The sequence below is a fragment of the Trametes versicolor genome (genome assembly GCF_000271585.1).
Source record: "Trametes versicolor FP-101664 SS1 unplaced genomic scaffold TRAVEscaffold_9, whole genome shotgun sequence".
NCBI classification, from domain to species: Eukaryota; Fungi; Basidiomycota; class Agaricomycetes; order Polyporales; family Polyporaceae; genus Trametes; species Trametes versicolor.
In genome coordinates, this window is record NW_007360329.1 from 2406581 (window position 1) to 2428637 (window position 22057).

The 22057-nt window shown below is 59.0% G+C and overlaps 7 protein-coding genes across 7 annotated transcripts; 2 read left to right on the forward strand and 5 right to left on the reverse strand.

Moving 5' to 3' along the window:
- Window positions 1-4259: 4259 nt before the first annotated feature.
- Window positions 4260-6502, reverse strand: TRAVEDRAFT_172083 (uncharacterized protein). Its single transcript, XM_008043434.1, has 7 exons — window positions 6178-6502; window positions 5885-6078; window positions 5741-5832; window positions 5471-5684; window positions 5290-5427; window positions 4663-5231; window positions 4260-4607 (listed from the first exon to the last, which is right to left on the reverse strand). Exons 1-7 carry the CDS (start codon window positions 6452-6454, stop codon window positions 4433-4435), a joined length of 1659 nt encoding a protein of 552 aa, XP_008041625.1. The 5' UTR covers window positions 6455-6502; the 3' UTR covers window positions 4260-4432.
- Window positions 6503-6929: 427 nt separating this feature from the next.
- On the forward strand, window positions 6930-7779 carry TRAVEDRAFT_73758 (uncharacterized protein; the record flags this gene model as incomplete). Its single annotated transcript, XM_008043435.1, has 4 exons — window positions 6930-7008; window positions 7061-7177; window positions 7242-7375; window positions 7432-7779. 4 exons carry the CDS (start codon window positions 6930-6932, stop codon window positions 7768-7770), a joined length of 669 nt encoding a protein of 222 aa, XP_008041626.1. The 3' UTR covers window positions 7771-7779.
- A 345-nt stretch (window positions 7780-8124) lies between these two features.
- Window positions 8125-10244, reverse strand: TRAVEDRAFT_129640 (family S53 protease; the record flags this gene model as incomplete). The annotated part of the gene is made up of 8 exons (XM_008043436.1): window positions 8125-8181; window positions 8240-8687; window positions 8747-8884; window positions 8944-9143; window positions 9198-9308; window positions 9371-9605; window positions 9665-9930; window positions 9984-10244. The coding sequence occupies 8 exons, from the start codon at window positions 10242-10244 to the stop codon at window positions 8125-8127; spliced, it is 1716 nt and encodes a 571-aa protein (XP_008041627.1).
- A 1591-nt stretch (window positions 10245-11835) lies between these two features.
- On the reverse strand, window positions 11836-14771 carry TRAVEDRAFT_66226 (iron reductase). Its single transcript, XM_008043437.1, has 5 exons — window positions 14742-14771; window positions 13632-14686; window positions 13503-13572; window positions 12300-13449; window positions 11836-12236 (listed from the first exon to the last, which is right to left on the reverse strand). The coding sequence occupies exons 2-5, from the start codon at window positions 14355-14357 to the stop codon at window positions 12221-12223; spliced, it is 1962 nt and encodes a 653-aa protein (XP_008041628.1). The 5' UTR covers window positions 14358-14686; window positions 14742-14771; the 3' UTR covers window positions 11836-12220.
- Window positions 14772-17761: 2990 nt separating this feature from the next.
- Window positions 17762-18640, forward strand: TRAVEDRAFT_129035 (uncharacterized protein; the record flags this gene model as incomplete). The annotated part of the gene is made up of 3 exons (XM_008043438.1): window positions 17762-17868; window positions 17930-18091; window positions 18160-18640. Coding segments are annotated over 3 exons (750 nt in total), but the record flags the coding sequence as incomplete, so codon positions are not given.
- A 311-nt stretch (window positions 18641-18951) lies between these two features.
- Window positions 18952-20047, reverse strand: TRAVEDRAFT_30695 (myosin regulatory light chain cdc4). The gene is made up of 6 exons (XM_008042810.1): window positions 19994-20047; window positions 19926-19938; window positions 19717-19860; window positions 19490-19555; window positions 19176-19323; window positions 18952-19111 (listed from the first exon to the last, which is right to left on the reverse strand). The coding sequence occupies exons 1-6, from the start codon at window positions 19994-19996 to the stop codon at window positions 19060-19062; spliced, it is 426 nt and encodes a 141-aa protein (XP_008041001.1). The 5' UTR covers window positions 19997-20047; the 3' UTR covers window positions 18952-19059.
- Window positions 20048-20297: 250 nt separating this feature from the next.
- Window positions 20298-21706, reverse strand: TRAVEDRAFT_60137 (uncharacterized protein; the record flags this gene model as incomplete). The annotated part of the gene is made up of 6 exons (XM_008043439.1): window positions 20298-20438; window positions 20513-20597; window positions 20653-20829; window positions 20885-20968; window positions 21054-21355; window positions 21422-21706. The coding sequence occupies 6 exons, from the start codon at window positions 21704-21706 to the stop codon at window positions 20298-20300; spliced, it is 1074 nt and encodes a 357-aa protein (XP_008041630.1).
- Window positions 21707-22057: the final 351 nt, after the last annotated feature.

Sequence of the window (22057 nt, forward strand, 5' to 3'; positions counted from 1 at the left end):
CTGACCGTGTACGCACCTCCAGACACCCAAGCGCCGGGGCTACTAGTGCGGCGGTACACGCGCCCGCATACAGACAGCGGTGATGTCAAGGGTGCCCATTCCAGGAACAATGCGCGGGCCTGAGCGTACGACTGTGACAGCAGCGTTCGCGCACCTCGGGGGCAGGGGCGCGAGGCCCGGGGACGATCAGGGCGCAGACGACCAACTCTAACCACCGCGGGAGGGAAGGCTGCAGCGCAGGCTGCACGCGCGACGCGCGGGCCAGTGAGCGGCCGGGCAGCCAGCGTCCTGGGAGGCGTGCGCGGAGGGGCCCTGTGCGCGACGTGCGCTCCGAACTTCCCTCGCTTTAGATTCGTACGCGCGCGTTCGCGGACGTTCCGTGTCATCGACAAGGGACCAGGGGCGCGCACAAAACTCTGTGCGCGTCCAAGAGCGGGTGCTGCACACCCATGGGGTCGCGTTCTAGGTGTGGTGTGGGGCGTGCGCGCACCAATTCTGGGGCGCCGTGCGCTGTCTGCTCTGTGGGCCGCGGGCTTCGCTAATCTTCCCGAAGTGTGACTGTGGAGATGAAACGTTGTGTCCGGTATACGTCCCGGGACGCCCGATTGTGTGCTATTGGACGTCTGCACTCAATTGCCCTGCCTTTAAGAGTATGTCGCCGAGGGAAAGGCGGGCATCTGATGGACGTCTACTGTTCAATACAGGCTGTCCGCGTCGTGTTCGTACACAATGTTTACATCATAAGCCGATGGAGGCCCACCGAGACGTCGCAAGGACACCCTGGTATCTTGCGGAACCCCCTCTCGTGCCCTGCTCAGCGCTCATGACCGGTGCGTGGCGTCACAAATTGCTGTGGAGCTTGATGTGATGCCGACAAGGTGCTGATGCTGAGTTCAAGGTCATTCAAAGGAGATGACAGTGTGAATTTAGGACAACCACCGTCGGCGGAGCCTAGGTGGCCCCGAAGAAGCGGAAGGTCCCCAGGTAAGTTGGTGTCAATGATCATGCCCTCGAGCCCGCATGGATTAGCTGGCAGACGCTGAGCAGAATCCCGTAGCTGGACCACTCGAGGCCAGACCGGTTGACGCCGCCGGCCCACGCACAGACGCAGTGATGAAGAACGAGTTGCCCGTGTATTGAATGGACGAGTTTATTGGAAAGCTGATCCGTCAGATAGCGGTATAAATTCCAGAAGAGAACTTGAATGACGATTGCCAAGCGTGCCACCGACGAGAGCTGAGAGCGGGTTACGTGTGGAAAGGGCACAGGGTATAGACATTAGGGTCTCGAAACTGAGCACGGCGGCGGCACAGCGAAGCATCGACGACGGCTGAGCGGTAGAACACCCTGGACCTGGACGGCCATATCCACAAGCATTGCCGTGAAAGGAGTGGCATCGCCGTCACGACGGCGAGTCCCCTTTCAAACAGCCGTAAACGCAATAGAGAAAGGGCATCTTCCGTGCGCCGCGCCTTCTGCGCCTCTCCACCTGGATCACGCCGCCAAATCCGCCGTACCACGTTTACTGACGAGAGCGAAAGAACAGGCCAGACAACAGATACGCGAAGCTCGGCGGTGCGTCTAACGCCGCAAAACGGGTTGTATTGCCAGAAAAGCGTGATAGGGAAGACAAGCTGCTGACGGGTCATGACGGCGACGAAACAGCTTCGGCGTTGTTGACATCGCTAGAGATTTTTCCGAAGGCGAGGCGAGTATTGAACGCGCGAGAGGCGCGGGAGTCCCAGCGAAATTCGCCGAGGAGACGATGGGGGAGCAGTAAAAAATTGCTCGCATCCGAGGCACCCGTGGGGTCGGGTAGGGCACTTTCTCGCACGCCCTAGTCCCCCAGGGGGTCGGGGACATGGTAGAGGTTGGAGAGGCATTCCAAGAGAAACCCGAAGGCCCGCCATCGCATTCCATAGTCCGATTTACGACCGGATCGAACTGTTGTGGTGTTGTGGTCGATGATACACTTTGATGTTCATCATATCATTCCAGGCGGACGGTGCATTGAATATGAGACGGTTATAGTGGACATTCGGCCGATGAGTTTTGCGTGAGACTCTTCGGGGATGAGCGGGGGGCGTGGATCGATGACGACGTACAGTGCTAGTTCAGTCTATCGCGCGGACGAGTCCTTATGTCCGGACACGGTAGGGCATCGTGAATCAAGTAAAGGACCTTCCGCCTCCAGCGTATGATCATAAAGTCTGGTGTAGCAATGGCCACATATTTCTGAGATGATATCAGTAGGGTATATGACCGTTAACTCTTCAGATGAGATTACTGTATGGTAGACTAAGAGTGACAGTGCTCACCCTTGTATTATACCTTTCTATCTCCTGCGTGTGCGCGTGCGGCTTTTACATTCCTCGCTCCGGCTGATATTCGAGGCGACCTGAGATCCTACGCAGTCATCAATCATGCTCAGCATTCCATAGAATGGAGAGCAACGATCAAAAACTTACCAGCCCGTCCTTCACGACTTATGCCTGCCATCGCCTGAGGATATTCGTGAACTTCTCGTAGGGCTGAGCAAGGGTGGGTTTTAACCGCCCCGGGAGAATTTGCCTGTGCTCAATACCTCTCTGCATAGAGCAACGTCCTTGTATAGGGAGGAGACAGTGAAAGGACCAGAACAGGTTCAGGCCCAGTGAGAATCGACAAATGTCCGGTCGTGTCAGGTCCTGGCAGGGCGTGGACGTCGTGTCTGGGACTGCGAGATCTTGTATTTAGACGCCCGTGCTCCGTTTCCTATCAAACGGCTTGCCTTCCAGGCCGCTAAATGAATCGTCTGTCGACCCTTCCCCCTTGTCATCAATCGGTCTATGAGTCTCTTGCGGCTCTCTCTCTACTCCACTCCGTCAACCAGGTAGCTGTCCTCGGGCGTTCGAACCCGTGAGAATCGCGCTGTCACAGAGTCTGTGTGGGCGTACTTCAACTGACCTCTCCATTTGGTTGTTTTACGCGTTCTCTTCTCGCCCACTACATTCCTGCCTTTGCTTTCTATCAACGCGTCCCCCTCCCGCTTACTCTTGGGTCTAGAACGGAAATCTGATGCCTTTGGGGTCTGGTTCTAGGCTACATTAGCGGGATCTCTGGGCTCTTCAGACTGGTGCTTGCTTGGGTGCACTATGGCTCGCTGTCTTTTCTGATCCTCAGCGTACTCCTGCCGCCTGTGTGTTTGACAACGATAGGACACAGTGCGGACACGACTATGACCGTAATAGCAGTGGGTACATCACCCATGGTGAGCTCTCCTCGCCTTCACCAATTGCTGCTGACAATCTCGTTCACTGATTCCTCGAGGGCTATCCGCTTGTAGATGCTCTCGTGGAGGAGGACTCCGACAGATGTCGCCTGCCTAGAAGAGATCGGCCACGACATCAACCTCATTTCGTAAGCATGTGCGGCTGAAATTCGGAGTAGTACTGACAACAACATTGTGTTGGCGGTAGGGTCACACTCAGGCCATACGAGTGCGCGGAGACGACACGATGACATATGGACACGACAACGCGGGGGCACGGGAGCGGGGACGCAAGGACGCGAGTTCGTGAGGACGCAGGGGCGCGAGGACGCGGGGGCGCGAGGACGCGGAGGCAAGGGTGCGGGGACGCGAGGGCGCAAGGGCGCGGGTGGGTATGGGCACGCAGCAGGGCCCCAGACGGGGAAGGATACAACAGGTTTGCGGAGTGCCGCATCCCCCCACAGCCTGCCCGATCCTGGTGGTAGCTAGCAGGCAGGCAGTGCACGCACGGACACGATTACACACGATAGGACAGTAGTACACACGATGTAGCATCATGGTTTCTAAATTGTAGCGTAACCCAGGGACGACCTGGGAGGATAGTATCGTGCATTTTACAACATAGCCGTGCTGAGCCTGTCCGAGCCTGGGACCTGTCAATCTCAAAGTGGCGGGGTTTCACACGACCTCGCACGACATGGCACGCTCCCGCAGGCCACGACATTTGTCGATTCTCACTGGGGTTCAGGTTCCAACGACTTCACTCTCCGCGATGTGACGTGGCCCACACCGTCACAGTCCCAGCACCAACCACAGCACCTGCCTTTCCGGGCTTACCCACCCCAGCGCCGCACTGCACCCCCCGGGCCTCCCCCACACGCACACATGACAGATCTCGCTCACACACCCCAGGGCCCGATGCGCGCGGGGCCGCAACTTAAGCAGCGACGCAACCCAGCGGCACGGGGATAGCGGCGTGGCGTTAACCACTGGCATATGCATAGACATACGCATGGTTCAGGTCGCCGAGTCGAGGTTAGCGCGGCGGAAGCGGCAGGTAATGTTTAATGTACACGGTTAGTCTCATAGCGCTAGCATAACGGGCAGATCCAGACAACAGACAAACAAGCTCGCCGAGGCGGGGCGCTCGGCAGAAAGACATAGGACATGGCTGTGCTGCGCTCAGCAGTCCCATCCGAGCACGAAGTCGGCGGGCTCGGCTTTGAGGGCGGGTGCGTCCTCTACGAGGTCCGTGGCGGCTGATGGCTTGCAGATGGATGCGTTGAACTGCTCCTGCAAGAGCAGGTCGACGACGTTCCGGGACGCGATTGTCTCGGTCTCCATGGTCGAGATAAGCCTGCAAGTGAAGATCGTCAGCGCGAGTCGTACAAAGAAGATGAGACGTCACGTACGGCTCGAATGCGTTCACGTAGTACAGGCCCTCCGCGAGCTTCACAGGCGGGAACTCGATTGTTGGCGGGAGCACCGGGTACGCATCCCACTCCTTCCTCAGCACCCATCCTACCTTCCCCTCGAACAGCGTCGCCAGCCACTCATCGCTCAATCGCGCCTTCGAGAAGATCTTCACGACCCACTCCCTGTCCCCAAACACGTTCACGCGCGCCTCGCCGTCCTGCCCGCGCACGGGCCCGTGGTACGTGAGCGAGTTGAACTCGGGCTCCGCGCCGCCGCGCACGCGCACGCCCTCGTACGTCGTGAGCAGCGTCGTGGGCGCCTTCGTGCCGGGCGCGAGGTTGAAGTACGTCGCGTTGGGGGAGGGGGACGACGTGCTGAGGAGCGTGACGTGCAGGTGGACGTAGGGTTGCTCTGGGACTGGGGCGAGGGCGGCGGCCTTGAAGTCGATGTTCGTCTGGTGGAAGGGCGCTGCGAGAATTACGGAACGGTATGCGCGGGGCTGCTTGAACGCAGACGAGTCCACGACCCAAGCTCCGGTCGCTTCAGATTGGGAGATGGCTTTGACCTGGGTGAAGGCAAACAGGTGAGTAGTGGCTATGCCAGCAACGGGAGGAAATGCATACAGTCGTGTTGAGAAACACGGACGCCTTCGACTCGGCAATGAAGTGCTCGAAGATGCGGAAGTTGCCACCTTTCACGCTTGAGGCGCCGCTGGCAGCCAGGGAACAAAGGCCCTCCAGAGCGTGTATCTTATCCGCATTCTATGTTACTCTCCGTCAACTGCTGCATCCCAGAACACTGCACACGCGCGCTTGCCTGTCCGTAGTTGACGCGAGTGGCGGCCTCGACCAACTCCCTGGTCCAGCGCCTGTCGATGCCCTGCAAGTCGAAGTACTCAGAAGTCGTCTGCGCAGTGACATCTGACCAGCCCAGGTCCGAGACGACCGAGGAGATATTCGACCATCGAGGAGATTCTGAGCTGTATAGCCCTTGGAAAATGCCGACCATCGTCGCGACCCTGGACATGTGGGATCAGGGACAGCACTAGTATGAGACTGGTTGAGAAAAACTCACAATTCTTGCGTCTTCGAAGGGGCCTTGTATCCATACCGCCAAATAATTTTGATCTTGTTCAGCCAGTCGCTGAAGAAGCTACCACCGCTAGTCTAGATCATAGTAAGTAGATACCTCGGAACGCGTAACACACTCGCGGCTTACTGTCAAGGCAAATTCGTGGCCGTCCCAGATGCCCATGGTGTCGTCGCCATCGTCATCTCTCTCGAAGTCGACGCGTTCGAGACCGAACTCGTCGACGGCGCGCCACAGGTTCTTGTTAACCTTCACGAAGATGGACGCGCCCAACTCAACCGCCTCCAGGTTCTCATCCTCATAGGGGAACACGGTGGTGCTTCCTGCAAAGCTGCATTAGCTCTATGATCCTCAACTCATCAAGTCTCGATGCGCTAGAGAGGTTGCAACCGAGACGCGACTCCGCAGCACAGTGCACTCACGTCCACCAACATACGCGTTCTTGTCATACACGTCCACTTCCACCTCTAGTCCATGCCGCTCCTTCGCCTTCGCAATCCAGAACGCCGCAGATGAGCCACCCGCGCCCGCACCAATGATGGCGATGCGGTTGGGCACTGTCGTATCCGTGTCCGGGAGTTGAGGGGCGGTAAGCGGTGTCTGTGATCCGCCGAAGAAAGGGATGTTGAACGGCAGCTGGAATGCATACGCAGGGTACAGCGCGGCCGTGGTCGCAAGCAGTAAAGCAGGGGACCTCATGTTGTCGAGTAAGCCGCGGGGAACGTCGTGGTCGGAGGGAAGGAGGCGTCTCGGCGTTGAAACTGCGAAGGCTGATGAGATCTCTTCAGTCGCCGGGGGTGCCTAGACATGGCGCCGGTGTCCAGCTCGGTCTCTCCGCAGTCTTTAGCGTGGTACTCTTGTCGGAACTCTTCCCAGACGTCGATACAATGCGTCGCGGGGGCGATGAGGATGGCACAATCCTGAAGGCGGGTCGCGACGAAGGACACGGTTTGGCCAGATTGCGGGGAACTGCGGGCCGCAGGCGGACCGCGATACTCCGGCATTATGGGCGCTAATTTGAGCGGTTTCTTTAAGCGCTTCCGCTTGGCCTCTTCCCGATCGTCTCAGTCTGTTCTGCCCGAAGAACACCTCTACCGCGTCCATATATCCTCTGAAGCTGCAACCTCTGACTTGACCATCTCATCTGGGCTCTCTGTGATCTTTACAGCATACAATGGCTGCCGAACAGAAGCCACACCGTGCGGTGGAGGTGTTGGAGATCGAGGACGAAGAGCAACGACAAGAACGCATGCGTGAGTTTGCTTTCCCCTGCCCGTCTATTATGGCCCCATAACTTCTGTGTAGATGGCCTACTTGCTAGACTGAATGCGTCCTCGCCCGAATCCAATGGCAGTACCTCTGTGCCGCGACCATTTGACTTCGGTGACAGGAGTACACATCCGGCGGGACCTCCTTTAGAACGTAAGTCCCAGCTATCCAACATCGCGCATCTCTTCCTACGCATACTGAAATATATGCCTCCCAGTGCTCTCTCGTATACAAGCATTCCTGCCAGAACTCGCCGCATCCAACGCAGACCTGCTCCGTAGAGCACAAGAGAATCCGGAGAGTGTAGATATCGAGAACGTTGGCGAGGATCAAGAGCAGTACATCGAGATGGTGTGTTTCCTCTGTTTATCGCATTTAGCATGACTCTGATTTATCGTATGTGCTAGGACCTCGGTCTGGGGGTCTTCGATCACCACGGTGAAATCCCTGCAGGAATCCCGGTGGCGGACGTCGACTTCGACGTGGCCATGGGAAATTCCGATTCCGATTCCGGCTCAAGCTCAGAAGACGATTCGGACGACTCTTCGTCCGACTCCAGCTCCGAGGAAGACTCGTCCTCGGGCTCGGATTCCGACTCAGACGTCGACATCGTAGTCTCTTCCGGCCAAGAAAAGAAGGCACGGCCGAAGAAGCCTCTGCCAAAACGCAACTCCACCTTCGGAGAAGCAAATCCAGATATCGTCGTTCTGTCCGAGACGGTAGAAGACTCGGCCCCCACAAAATAGTGTCTGACAGAAATGATAAAAACTGTGTCCTATCTGTGTCTCTCAAGTGTACGTTGCTTGCACACTGTCTCCGGCCAGCCTTCCTGCAGATATGTAGTAGATGTGTAGTAAGCCCCGAGGGAAATATCTGGCGCTATAACTCGTGTTGGTCAAATGCTAAAGGCCTCATCGATCATCACCAGAGGTCCGACCGAGGTGTAAGCCAAATTCACCCACTCTCGCAAGAAAAAAATCATTTCGTCCCACGACCCATTACATAGGCCCCCTATGGAACGTCCTGAACACACGATCCCAATATAAAAATATTCCCCACTACTTCTACAAACCCGCGCACTTCCGCCTTCACATCGGCCCTCAAACGCCAATTACCGACCGGAGCTTTGCAAAGTTCGGCGTACCCAGACCAGTTACCTGCAGCGTCATACACCCGTCAGCCATTCGCCTCATCAAACCAAGTGCCTCGACTCACCGGATCCCACCCCGGACGCGCCGGGAAGCCATTCGTGTTGCACCCGGGGTTGCTCCCGATCGTCACGTCCGTGAACGCCGCCGCCCCCTGCACGCTGTACAAGAACGGGTTCAAGAACCCGAGCGGCGGCCGGCCCTGCGCCGCCAGCAGGTCGTTCAGCAGCGCGATGATGCTCGCCACGATCGGCGTCGACGCGCTCGTGCCGTCGACGGTGCCGAACTGCTCCTGGAACACGATCTCTATATTCGCGCCTTGCGCGGCGATGTCCGGGAACCCGCGCCCGCTCGGGTTGAAGCGCCCCGCATTTGTGTTGCCTAGCCCGTTCAGGTACTGGGATACTGCGGCGGCTTGGTATGACGGCGTCGGGAAGACGTTTGAGAAGCCGCCGCTCGAGAAGCTTGCGGCGACCTCGGGCCCAATGCCAGTCGTCGCACCGACGGAGGTTACGCTGTACGCGTGGTAAGCATGTCTGCGGTAATAAACCACGGTAGAGGTGAGGGGGCTCACAAGGGACAGCCAGACGGGAAGGTGGGGACGAAGGTGGTACACTGCTCGGCCTGGTTTCCAGACACGCCGCCATCCCCGGAGGAGAATAAGATAGAGGTCCCGCGCGCACCAAGCTGCGCGTACGCATTGCAGAGATTCCTGAAGCACTCAGAGATCAGCAAACACCGCGGCGCAGTGACGGAGTGGTGCAGGCGCACTGGTAAAGGTTCACGGGGAGTTCGTCTTCGTTTCCGCCGTAGCTCGTCGAGAGGACGGTCGGCGGCGTTTGGCAGCCCAATGCAGAGATAATGGTATCAAGGAATCCCGCGTCGTCCCCGTCGGCGTTATCGGGCCCAACTGAGACGAAGAGGACTGTGACGCCAGGGGCAAGACCGACGGTGTATTGGATATCCAAGTCCTGCGCTCAGTCAGCAATCACGATGCTTATCCAGATCCGAATTTCGACACTTACCGCCTCGATCCCAGCCTGCGACAGCCCTTGTGGGTTCGTGCCACCGTTGATAGTGAACAAGTCGAACGTTGTCGCTGGATTGATGTCCGGACTCAGGTTCGTTAAGAACGTCTGTGGAATTGAGCCAAAGACACTGAGCAAGCGTCTGTACAGCTACGACCCACAACACTCACGCGGAGGTCTTGCTCGTTAGCCCACTGCTCAATGTACCCGCTCACACAACATGTGTTGTTAGTTTTCACTGGCCCCGGAGTAGTTGGAATCCCATATAGCGCTTGTAGACAAGTTGGCGTGGTGGTTGTCGCGCAAGACGCGGGTACCGCGTCCGAAGTTACGTTGAGTGCGCGCGCCTGTACGTCTTTGCGGGGAGTAAACGCGAGCTTCGGTGCACCGATAGACTGGGTGAAGCTGCATTTTCCAGCTGGTCAGATCCTCGGTCGCATGAAGCATGCAGCTGCACAACATACGCGATAGTAGGATGAATCAGATCGATGTGACCTTTCAGGTCTGCGGGAATGGAGTAGTTAAGTGTGCGGATGGACGTCCGACCAGACGCGGTATGGTTGAACACGGAGAATGTGGTGCCAAGCAACGCGTTCGCCTTGCTGACTGGGATGCTAAACTTGAGCCAGTCGCCCGCAAAGGACGCCTTGGACGCCTGGATACCGTTCTCCGACAGCCACGTATTGACCGCAGCCACGGTTTCTGGCTTCGGAGCGACAAGCGCCGCGACCTGAGGAAAACGATGAGAGGTGCTAGACACATATAACCAGCTCGCGAACATACCTCCTCTTTGCTCAGGTGTTGGCCGTACAGTGGGCTGTCGGGCGTGCTGACGTCCATCAGCGCCTTCTCGAGTGCAGAAAAGTTGCCTTGCACGAGGGCGAGGCGCAGGTTAAGCACCGTGTCCGGCGGCGCAGGGCCAACCTCCTTGAAGGACGCTGGGACGCTCTCCCTCGTCTCGTGCACCACTAGGCTACGGGCTGTCGGCGTTCCATACGCGCTGCCAACCAAGGATGCGATCAAGAAAGCAGGAGAGAGCTTCATGGCGGGCGGCGGCGGAGCCCACTCTTTGTTTCAGCTGTCACGCAGTCGTTCCGCTTTATGTAGGATTATCGAGAGGGCCATCATACCTCTGAGGATTCGCTGTCGCGACGACGCCGATGCAAGGACGGACTGCCCTTGCGCAGCCTCCATCGCGGATCGGACAGAAGGCGTCGAAGATCACGACCACGCAGTGAGCATTTCCCGCACCGCGTCAGCTGTGGGAGCTGTGCGAAGAGTGTATAAGGCACGCTACGGTGGCCCGTTCATCTAGGGAGTTTTGATATACTCAGAACGACGGGCGTAGTAGGTGAAACTTCCTTATGTCAAGATGCGGTGAGAACGGTCTCTGCTACTTACCATGCGGTTTTCGTACTAGACGAGAGACCAAAGCTGCCGCCGCAAAAGGGACGCCGATGGACTTCTTGAGCAACCACATCCTCTGCTTCTTCCGTTATAATCAGCACCCCTCAGACGTATCTGCTAGCAGCTGCATGGCATCTCAAACCTCCATTTGATGTTCCCTGCGGGCCTCCCTGCAACCCCTGACCAATCCCGACGAAAATTTGGTGTTCGCATCCGTCAGAGTGAGGGCAGTCCGACGCTTCTTCGGATGGGTCGCCGGTGCTTCTGTCGGCTTCCCGGTCGGCATTTCGCATGAACGCCATGATACCCCTCGCGTTGTGCGCGTTAATAGACACCTGCGCAGGCCTGCTGATCTTGGTAGTGTCGAGGGTCAGTACAATACTTGTCGTTTCGTGTGAAACTGCATGGTAAAGGCTCAGGATGTGGTAACAAGTTAACCAGACCATCGGCGTTCCTGATGCGGCCACAGTTGCGGTCGGCAAGGTCCGCTTGTCCAGATTTGGCAGGTCTTCAAGATCGATACGAGCGGTAGCACAGAGGACGCCAAACGTCGACCGGAGCCACAGCCGCTCCGAAGCTGCGAGACTTATGAGATGCGCATGAGGCCACAACATCCGTTATGGTAAGGATGTTCTGTAGCGCAGCGGAAAGGATACGCGCCAAGTCTATCAAGTCTATCCCACGCGGACCGACTCGACCCAGGTAAACCTGGCAAGCGCAATTGATACACATTGAGCACTGTAACAACATGACGAAGCTCCCAATCGTCGGCGCGGCGTATCTGCGAGCGCATATCTACACTGTCAAGGCTGGGATCCAATCGCACGGCGGCGTAGGTTACGACAGCCCGTATGTTTCCCATGGCAAGTAGCCGAGCTCCCTATAAAACGAACCTCGTTGATACTGACACCGGGACAAGAACACCCCCGAGCTCTTCGACGGGCATACACCCTACCGCCCAAACAACAACGTTTACCGGCCGGAGATGACCCCTGCGCCACGCCACCGGCCTCACAAAGGGCAACAACCCCGACCCACCGGAGTGCAGGGTCGCCGCGAAGAGAAGTCCACAACCCGCCAACGCAGCGCAGGATCTACAGCAAGATCTAACATCTATTCGACAACGTAGTGTGTGACAACTTCTGTGCTATGATACAGGCGATACGATACGCGAGCACAGACCCGCTGCGCCCGCTGCGGCGGCAGCCCGCGGGCTGATGGGTCGGATAAGTACAGTGTCGTAACAGCGCGTGCGCTCGACAATAACAGAGGCAATAAAAGAACAAGAAGAAAAAGCCTAGCCGACAGGCAGACACAAACAGCGCATCGGGTCGCAGACTTCTATATGCAGACTGAGTGTGTGTGCGTGTATGTAGGTAAGGTGTAACGTAGCGCGAGCGCGCGGCGCCCGCACAGCCTGCCACAGCACCATTACGGGGGTGGTGAGTGGACCGTTGTCAACGGAAGTTAAGACGAGAGAAGAAAGGGGGAGAGCGCAGATACGATACGATATCAGAGAGGAGAGCCGAGAATAGGGATGCGGAGATGCCGAGGACGTCGGGTGTCGCCCGCGGCAACGCGCATAGGCGGTGTGTTGATGATGTGTTGTCCGTTTACCAGCCGAAGGCCCTGAGAACAAACAGACGTCAGTCAGCGCTACGCACAGTACAACAAACACCAAATAATACGTACTCTTCGTGTAGCTCGATGCCGCCGATGGCCTTGCGCCTGTCCGCCGGGAAGCCGGCGACGGCCCTGCGGACCTCGTCGCCGAGAGAAGCAGGACCGCACACGCCGACGATAACACCGGTGAGGGCAGAACCACCGCGGCGGCGCTCCTTGCCTCCACCGGAGAACAGCGCGGCGGAGCGGTCGACGACGCCAGAGAGGATGCCAGGGAGCTTGGGACGCGTGGGGGACAGCGTCAGGCCAGGGGGGAGGCGGTACGACTTCACGACCTCGGGGTTCTTCGGCGCACGCGTGTAGAACACGGAGATGCGGAGGGTTGCGTACGAGTGCTGCGCCTGGGCGATGAGCGTCGAGAAGAGCGGGATGAGCGGCTGGAGCGCGGCGGGGTCCTGGATGCACCAGACGAGTTCCATCGCGCGTACGCGCGACTTGTACTCGAGGTCCTTCTTCATGAGATCCTGGACCGCCGCGAGCGCGAAGGTGACACCGCTGCCTCCCGCGACGAACATTGCGCCAGAGAAGCTGCCGAAGATGGCATGGCCGGGGCCGCCGTACGGGCCCTCAATGATGACCCGGACGTTGCTGCCGATGCGGTTCGCCTCGCCGTAGTCGGCCCGCTGAGCGAGATCGAACAGCTTGTTCGTCCAGTCGCCCGCCTTCTTGACCATGAGCACGAGGCCCTCACCGCTGGCAGAGCGGGAAACGCTGGCGATGGTGAAAGGGTGGGCTTCGGCCCAACGGCGGTAACCCATACCGAGGGACAGGACGCGGATACGGACGTGTTGGCCAGCGCGCCATCCGGCGTTGATCGCGGGGATCTCAACGCGAGTCATGCCGAGATCAGGGAGAGGGCGGAGGCGCGCGGTAGCGACACGGGACTTGACCAGCCGCATGAGGCGGTCAAGGCCGTAGAACCCGACGGCAAACAGGACGTAAGGCACCGCGAACGGGACATGGTAGCAGACCGCTACGAGGAACGTGATGACGGAGATGACGTGGGAGGGGATGAAGATGGAGTTGTAGAACTTCTCTCGGAACATGTTGGTCGAGAGAAGCAGGAGCAAGTCCGTTGCAATGAGTGCAACGAGGGCGCACTGCATGTCGGGCTGCTTGATGTACTTGTCGAAGTTGCCAGCGGCGGTCCAGGAATAGACTGCGCGTTCGGATGATTAGTCGCCGGAAGCTGCGGTTGAGACAAAAACTTACAGTAGCCGATGGCGTGGACGTTTGCCGCGAGGACGAGCATCCGGCCAGCGAAACGGTGGAGGTAGTTCAACTGAGACGAGGGGGCGTCAGAATTCACTCGACCGAACAAGAGGTTTGAGCGTTACTCACCCGTTCGTAACCAAAGCCGATCAGCATCCCGACGACGTTGTTCTTGGTACCGAGGGCAACAACCATCGGGATCTGGCTAACAGCGACGAACCCGGCGCGGATAGGCGTCGTGAACGGGTTCGACTTGTACAGACCGGCATAGAGCATGACGGAAAAGTATGTCAGCTCAACCAAGCCCTTACCGATAGTCAGGCCAGGGCGAATAGTGGTGCGCAGGAAAGCCGCGATGGTTGGGAGCATAGTGGACCATCCAGGCATGTGCGTAGGGACGTTCTGCCGCCTGCGCTCGCGCCCAGTGGCAGTTGAGGCCTTGCGCACGAGATCGGCATGCGACGCATACGTGTGCGAGGCGTCTGTGGTCGACGCCCACTGCTCCGTCTCCTCAAGCTCGAACTGCTTCCCTTCCGGCTGCGGGTGCTTGAGACCAGGGAAGTGCGCGGCAGGGAAGGGAGAGAGAACAGCATCGCGCTTGGAGGGACGGCGCATGATAGCAGATACGCCGGTGACGGCGACCGAGTGCAGGAAGTGGCCGTTGGTCCATTCGCGCTTGTGCGTGAAACGAACCGCGGCGCGGGGCAAGAGCATGAGAACGAAGATAGCGACGGCACATAGCAGAAAGAGGTCCACGTTGAAGACCAGCTCCGTGTTGTTGACTACGGGGCCGGCCGCGACAGGTGCAGGAGCGGCGGTCGAACCGTTGGTCGCAGCAGCAGCAAAGACGGACATAGCGAAAGAGCGTTGGTGTAAAGAGCGACGGTGGGGTCTGAGAGGGACGAGGGTACGATATACCACCCAGGAAGAGCCGCCACCGGAGGAAAGGAATGAGGTAGTGGACTTGCGACCCGAGGACGTGGTATAAGAGAGAAACGCACGAACCACGCCAGTTCCCTTTCGCCGTTGCTGCGCCTTCGCTTAGCCGCGCCAAACACTGGCGCCCCACATCTTATCTAATCTGCCCGGCTTTGTCCTCCAACTTCTTTGAAGTTTAACGGCTCACTGCGCTGATCGTCTCAACAGCCACGACAACGCACCATGCCTGGTCCATTCGGTGTGCTCTGAATAGGCCAGTATGAGCACAATATACCGCACATGAGAGCAGGAGGTGCATACGGAGGTTCATCTCGAGCGGCAAGATTCCGGAAGTCGCGCCTCAACGTGGGATACCGTGTCCGCTAATGGGAACCGCGCAGCAACATTAGCAGCTACCGCGCATCGCGTAGGCGATGCGGAAACTCTGGATGGCCAGCGACCTTCGGACGAAGTTTGGGGTGATCCTTGTGGGCGAGGGACGGGCTTGGAAGGTGGAGTATGACAGAGCTGGCTTTCGCTCGGCTGGTCGTCGTGGTAATTGCCTTGCGCCCAACGGGGTGCAGGTACAAAGCGCAGGCCTCTCGTGATAGGACCGAGGGTCGGGGGGTCATGCTGCGCTCTCCAGGCCAGGAAGCACGCACATAGTTGCAAAAGAGAGGGTAGGAAATAGAGTTGAGCGATCTACCAAGCGGCTGGTGGCCGTACTAAGTTCATAAACGCAAAAGCCAGTGTTCTGGGTTAATGCCACTGTGTCGGCTCGCGTGGCAATTATGTGGTTGCCGATTATGATCACCGTTACTGTACACCGATCGACCGGTAGGGGAGGGAGGAACGTGCAGGATGGACGCAGGCGCTTTGTGCGACGAGGATTGAGACATGTTCGTGTACGGGGAGACTGGCCGGGGGAGGGGGAGGGGGGAAGGGGCGGGGCGGGGCTGCTCTGGGACTTGGACGGCCGCGCTGCGACCTTATACCTCGCTGACGAGCTTCCTGCCTTCTGAACAGCTTCATGTCGTGTCGCGGCGTCTTCCAAGGCCGGTTTGTTCGCTGTCAATCGACGTCTCGCGCCCGCAGGGGGCGGGCGCAGGGGGCGCGATCGCCCGTATGGCGCACTGGGCACCCTCTCCGCGCGGCGTGTAGCGGGCCAGTGAGGGGTTCGCGATATCCAGGTCGTGATGTACATGTACCGCATGCATTTACTGTGGATTTCAGTCTATTTACAGGGTGTATACAGCGTGCTAGCGAGGGCGAAGGGGCAGCGAGATCCGAAAGGGGACGAGGCGGGGGTCCAGAGGCGCCGGCGCAGAGGAAAGCGGCACGTATGTATAGATCGATCGCCGATGCCGGTTCTGTGACCGATTGGCCTCCCTTTCTGTGAAGACGATCATATCTGGCCTCACACCATCGTACCTGGACCAGGCAGGTGGACCTATAGCAAGCCGACGAGTGAGCGCACCTATCGCAGCGCTCGATTTGTTACGCCTCAACTTGCCAACATATCCGCTGCGCTTTGCAAGCGCAGCAGGTACTCATACCATCAGCCGAATCTCGGAGCACCCTCGTCTGAACACCATGGCAGCACCTCAAGCAAGGCGGGACGGCACCAGGGGAACATGCCGAACAGCAAAGGCTTCCGTGATACAACATATGACTGGCTGCGCATTCGACATCTAGAATCTTGAAGAGCCTACCCTCCGAGTGGCGGACCACACCGCATACGGCGCGGCGGCCCAGAACAGAATTCCTTCATGCGCGTTGGGAGGCGCTCCGTCAACGTACAACGCTCGCAACCATGTCGCTACATACAAGTACCACATTCGCAAGTCTCCATCACGGTCGAGTTGATGAGAGCCTAAGCTATGCCGCCACAACGACTTCCGATCCCGCCCATATCGCCAGCGCACACCGCAAAGAGCAGCAGATACCTGCCCAGTGCATCCTATCGAACAGGCGGATGGCTGGAACATCCAGGCGTGCGCACACGAGTCGCAGCCGTGGCGGGGCACATGTCTTGACACACCGAAGCCGCGCCGTACGCAGCACCTATCAAGACACTGTTCAACGTTTGTCCGCACCGCTACACTCACTGCGCTCTCGCATGTCCGAGTAAACGTGGCCCGCAGTTACACACGCAGACACAAGGCCCTCCAAACCATGCAAGAGCCCTTGAAGTCGGAGTCGAGACCCGGAGGCCCGGGGTACACACTCATCCCTTGCCAAGTTTCCGCAGCACCACGGATCACCCTGGCCCGGGATGCCTGAATTCATTATAGCCCGGCCCCGCACTCTTGCCTGCCACAGAAGCCCGAATTTGCACACAACACTTCCAACCTCCCCATGATCGCCGCACGAAGGGCCAGCGTGCCTGGCTACAACTGGACCCACCAATCGCACTCGGGCTCGGGCGCCCGGCAGGTGAGTTCTGTCATCCCCAGTCCCTATTTCGAGCGAGCGCGCGGCCAGGGGGTTGAAGTTCAGACCTGTAATAGGACGTCGCATGCCCGCTCGCGAACGGTGCCGCGCGGGTTTGCTTCATCGATATCACTGGGCGAACCGCCGGCTCTCGTGTATTGAGTCTTGACGCTTTGCGCCGCGCGGTGTTGTGCTGGGGTCGTCAAGGCGCACTTTTGCACGCGTGTTGACTCTACCCTAGCCAAGCCTCGCCCATCGTACTCGCTCATTAAACAAACGGCTGAGTCGGGGCCCCGGGACGAGATCATGAATATCATGAGCTCGCCACGGTTGGCACGCTGCACATCACATCAGCGCGTCATCGACACCGCTCGAAACCAAACCTCGCAAAGACCGCAGACGTCCGCAGCTTAAGCGCGGTGCTTCCGAGGACCGACCCATGCGCGCGTCCATAGCCAAGCGCGTCCTTTAAAAAGATCGAGCGACCCAATCGACAAAACCCCGGAACTTGTTCGTCCTCAACCAACACTTCCGTGTCCATCTCCCCGCTCATCCCTACCCCCCATCTGTCTCTTTAGCTGCACCTCGTTGCACACACCACAATCGTTCACCTACCCGCTCACTGCGCCCCTGCCTCATATAACACAGTAATTCCCGCCGGTCAGGAAAAACTAACGCCCCACGCACGCCACGATGAAGTCCGCCGCCTCCCTCCTCTCTATCGCGCTCCTCCTCGCGTCCTCCGCGCAAGGCGCGCAGCACATGCAGAAGAAGCACGCCCGCCGCCAGGGCGCGTCCCCCACGTTCGCCCCCGCGCCCACGTACGTTCCACGTGCCCCCCGCTCCGATGCGAGGAGGGCGGTTCGCTCCGGGCGCGGTTTCGCTGACGCCGCTGATTTCGCCACAGGACTGCCGCGGTGCCGCCCCCGACGTCCACCGCGCTCTCGACCCGGTCCACCATCAAGCGGGGGCTGTCCTTCAACGACGCCTCGCTGACGAAGGACTTCACCAGCTCGTAAGTCGCCCCGCCCCCACTCGCGCTGTTTATAGTGGCGGTGGCTAACACGCGTGGACAGACAAGTCTCGTTCGCGTACGACTGGGACTCGACGTTCCAGGGCGACCTCCCCGCGGGCGTCACGTTCTTCCCGATGCTCTTCAGCGCCGCGCCCGAGCACAGCACGCAGTGGGCCGCGAACGCGAACGCTGCGATCGCCAAGGGCAGCACGCACCTGCTCTTGTGAGTTTCAGCCCCCCGCACAGCTCAGAACCGTTTGCGGGTATGTCTGACACGCGTGCGATGTGTAGCATCAACGAGCCAGACCTGTCCTCGCAGGGGAACACGAGCCCGCAGGACGCAGCGACGCAGTGGATGCAGTTCATGCAGCCGTTCGCGGGCAAAGCGACGCTCGTCTCGCCCGCGATCACCAACGGGGCGCCGCCCGCGATGGGCACGGGCTGGATGGACGACTTCCTCGCCGCGTGCGACAAGCTCGGGTGCCAGGTCGACGCGATCGCGGCGCACATCTACGACTCCGCCACGAACGTCGCGTACTACCAGTCGTACATCACCGACCTGGGGACGCGCTACAAGCGCCCCGTGCTCATCACCGAGTTCGGCGCGACGGGTTCGGTCGAGCAGCAGCAGCAGTTCTTGCAGACGATGGTGCCGTTCTTGGACGGGCTGGAGAGCGTGTCGCACTATGCGTGGTTCATGACCGCTGCCGGCAACCTGGTGAACGCGGACGCGACCCTGAGCCCGCTCGGGACCACGTACGTGTCCTCGTAAAAGGGTGCCGCTGCTTTGCGATCGTTGTCGAGTATACCTATGCTTTCCCGCTTGGTTTCTTGCTATGGGGGTGACATACCGGTCATGTTGCTCCTCTCCTTGCATGCTGTTGCATCAGATATGATAGAGTTAGGCCACACAGGCTTCCTTGACGGAAGCCCTGCAGATAGACTGCTCACCTTAGTGTACTTTGGCGTAATCGATAGTTTTTCTTGGTCAACAACGCACCGATCGCGGCAAGTGTACCACCATGAGTGGACACGCGCACGGAGCAAGCTCCTGCCGGCGAAGCTTCAAGGTTCGCAGGTCCCATTCGTCAGCATCCGAGAATAAGAAAGACAACAAGCACGACGACGTCAACAATGGTATCATTACACGCTATGGCCACACCTTCCGCTATTCACGTCTGTCTCGTCCATTTACTGGCTCAGGATCGTGCGCACGAACGACTCGTAGTTCACGGTACCGTCCCTACCGCCCCAATTCAGCACACACTCCCAACCACGCATGAAAAGGAAGGGAAGGAGCGACTCACGGTCCGATCTGCGCGCCCTTGAGGAGCTCGTCCACCTCCTCGTCCGACATCTTCTCCCCCAGCTGCGTGAGCACGTATCGCAGCTCGCCCGCGCCGATGAACCCGTTCCCCTCCTTGTCGAACACCTGGAACCCGCGGATGAACTCCTCTGATCGGCGCGGGCCGCGTCCGGGGTGTACATTGATTAAGGCGGTCGGTGGCGGGCGCGTATGACGGAGATGAAGAGTGTGTGTGAGAGAATGGGGAGAGGCGGGGCAAGTGCAGGAGGAGGCATTGAGGGATACTGTGAGCGGTATGAAGGATGGGGTACGCACCTGGTGTCCCTGCAGGCTTGAAGCCGTCTGGCCGGTTCAGGATCGTGAGGAATGACTTGTAGTCGACTGCACGCCCGCAACGCATCCCCCAGCACAGAAGCACGCCGATTCCATCGAACGCATCACGGACCCGTCGAGTATCATGCACAACATCCACGTTCCACAGCAAAAGTATGAAGACACGCGATGAGCACGCCGAAGTTCATTCACGATTATTGTAAACGCACCATCCCGCGGCGCGCCCGCAACGATGTCCGCCACCTCAGCCTGCGTCGGGTTCTGCCCGAGCGCACGCAGGAGGTCCCCGAGCACTTCGCGCGGCACGGCGCCCGTGCCCTTCTTGTCGAACAGAGCGAATGCCTCCTTGTATTCTGTTCGGTCCCCCCACGGTCATTATCCTAGGCCTGGGTCCGCGATGGCAACAGGGCGTGCGTACCTGCGTTATCGCTCTGCGACGCGTCAATCGTCAGTTTACAGCTTGTATTTGTTATAAAAGGGGCGCACCATTATGTTCGTTACGGTCGCGGTCGTTGGATGGGTGGTTGGATAGCGTGGTTGTGGAAAGGAGAGCGTAGGAGTGAGCAGCAACGCCCGCGCCGCCCGATGCAGTCGGGCGTCTATCTAAGGGGTTCATTGGACGATCTCAATTTGGCATGTTCAGAAGTTCCGTTTGTGTTCGCGATCTAAGAATGCCACACACATGTATTGGGGCCCCGTGAAACAAACTATGGTATACAACAGACAGGTGTGTACAAGTCCGCGTGAAAGGACTGATGGTCTGGGTATCAGGAGAATAATGATACTGTATCTAATCATCTGCTTCCGAGTCAGGCTCAGACTTCGGAGGGCCCGAGTCTTCGCGCCATAACGTCTCCCACAGCTGGATAACGCTCCCGATCAAGAACCCCCATGATCCCCAGAACGTGGACAGCACACTCTGGTAGTTGACCTGAGGGCGTAAAGAGCGGTTAGTATGAGGCAGTAGACACTGCCTTTTCATGGCGCAACAGCATAGAAACTCACTTTGGTGGATGCTAAAGAGGCATAACCAAGGGCGCCGCACAACGTGAAGCCTACCGCGCCGACCAAGTTCCAGAACCCGATGTGCCTAGGTACAGCATCAGCAAACGTCAAGTCTACCCATAGCACATGATAGTGCTCACCATCCCATGCTGCGCAAATTAGGCTGCCACCATTTCTTTTGGACCTCGATCATGAGCAGTAGTGACGAGATGATGAAGCCAGTGCCTCCCAGCACTTGCGGGGTCCAGTAGAACACGTCCGTGACAGCTGTAGGCGGGTCCTCCGGGAACCCCGCGATGGCGTTCGGCAGGCCCGTGCTAGTGCCCGTCCGTCAGTCAACGCCACGGGTCGCGGGAACCGCGCCGCACTCACATGGTCGACACCCAGAAGATCGTCGCCGCGCCCATCTGCACCGCGCACGCGAGGAACCCGAGCTCGCGCCAGTCGCCCCTGCCACTACACGCCACCACGCACCGATGCGCCCCGTTAGCGTGTGCTGCCCGTCGAGGCTAGTCCAAACCGGGCGACGCCGTGCACTCACATCCAGCGGAACCTTACGCGTCGGCGGCCGCTGTCGCCGCCGCCTGTCAGGCCCTTCTCCGCATCCGCGCTACTCGAGTCCTGGGATGGCGCCTCGGGCACCGTTCGCCTCGCATGTCCCACGAGCTCGCGCACGGCCGGGCCGAATAGCTCGTCGTGGCCGGTGTTGAGGGCTTCCACGAACATGAGATAGCTGCCAATCTCGAACAGGGTGCCTCCCGCGAACGCCGACCACGCCGACGCGGGGAAGTTGTCCGAGCCGAGGTCGACGAGCGGGAGGAACAGGAAAAAGCCGTTAATGATCTGCCGCAGCAGAATTCAAGAAGCGGTTAGCGTTGGCGGGGGCACGAGACGAGGACATGGACTTACCCATACTGTCGACCCGAGTACGAACACGACGGCGACCCAGAAGGAGATGTCCCAGGTGAGATGCACTTTGAGCCGGGTCTCGGGATGCCGTACCCGTTGCTCAAGCAAGCTGAGGTCCTTTTGCACCGCTGACGTCTCTCGGAGGTCTGCAGCGCCGGGTGCAGAATGGGGGGCTACGCGAATAGGCCGCGACGAGTACCGACGTTTCCTAGAAGCTCGCGAGGACCAGTGTGTGGATGGGACGCGCTGTAATTCGCCGGAGACGTCCCCGTCTGGGTGGGGCATGAATACAGCGCGTGTCGGGCGGAAAAAGGGCAGTGGGCGAGTTGTTTTCGGTGGGTGGTGGATGGGCGAGACGGATGCCTTCTCGCTGCTGCGTGCATGGTGCCCGGTAGTTGAGGAGCTCTTGGGCGCACTGTCAGAAAGTGCCGGCATGGTGGGTTGGTCCTGTTGAGGTAGTGCGTCGTACAAGTTCGTTAGCTATGTGTTCGTCACTGGCGTGGGGTGGAACAGGTGAGATGCTATTTTGAGAAAGACGGCCATGACCATGGCGATGAGCTCACTGGGTCGTGGTCTGGGCTGGGGCCGTACGTTGCTTGCGCCAGTGACGTCCTCGACTCCTCCTCGCAGTGGTGG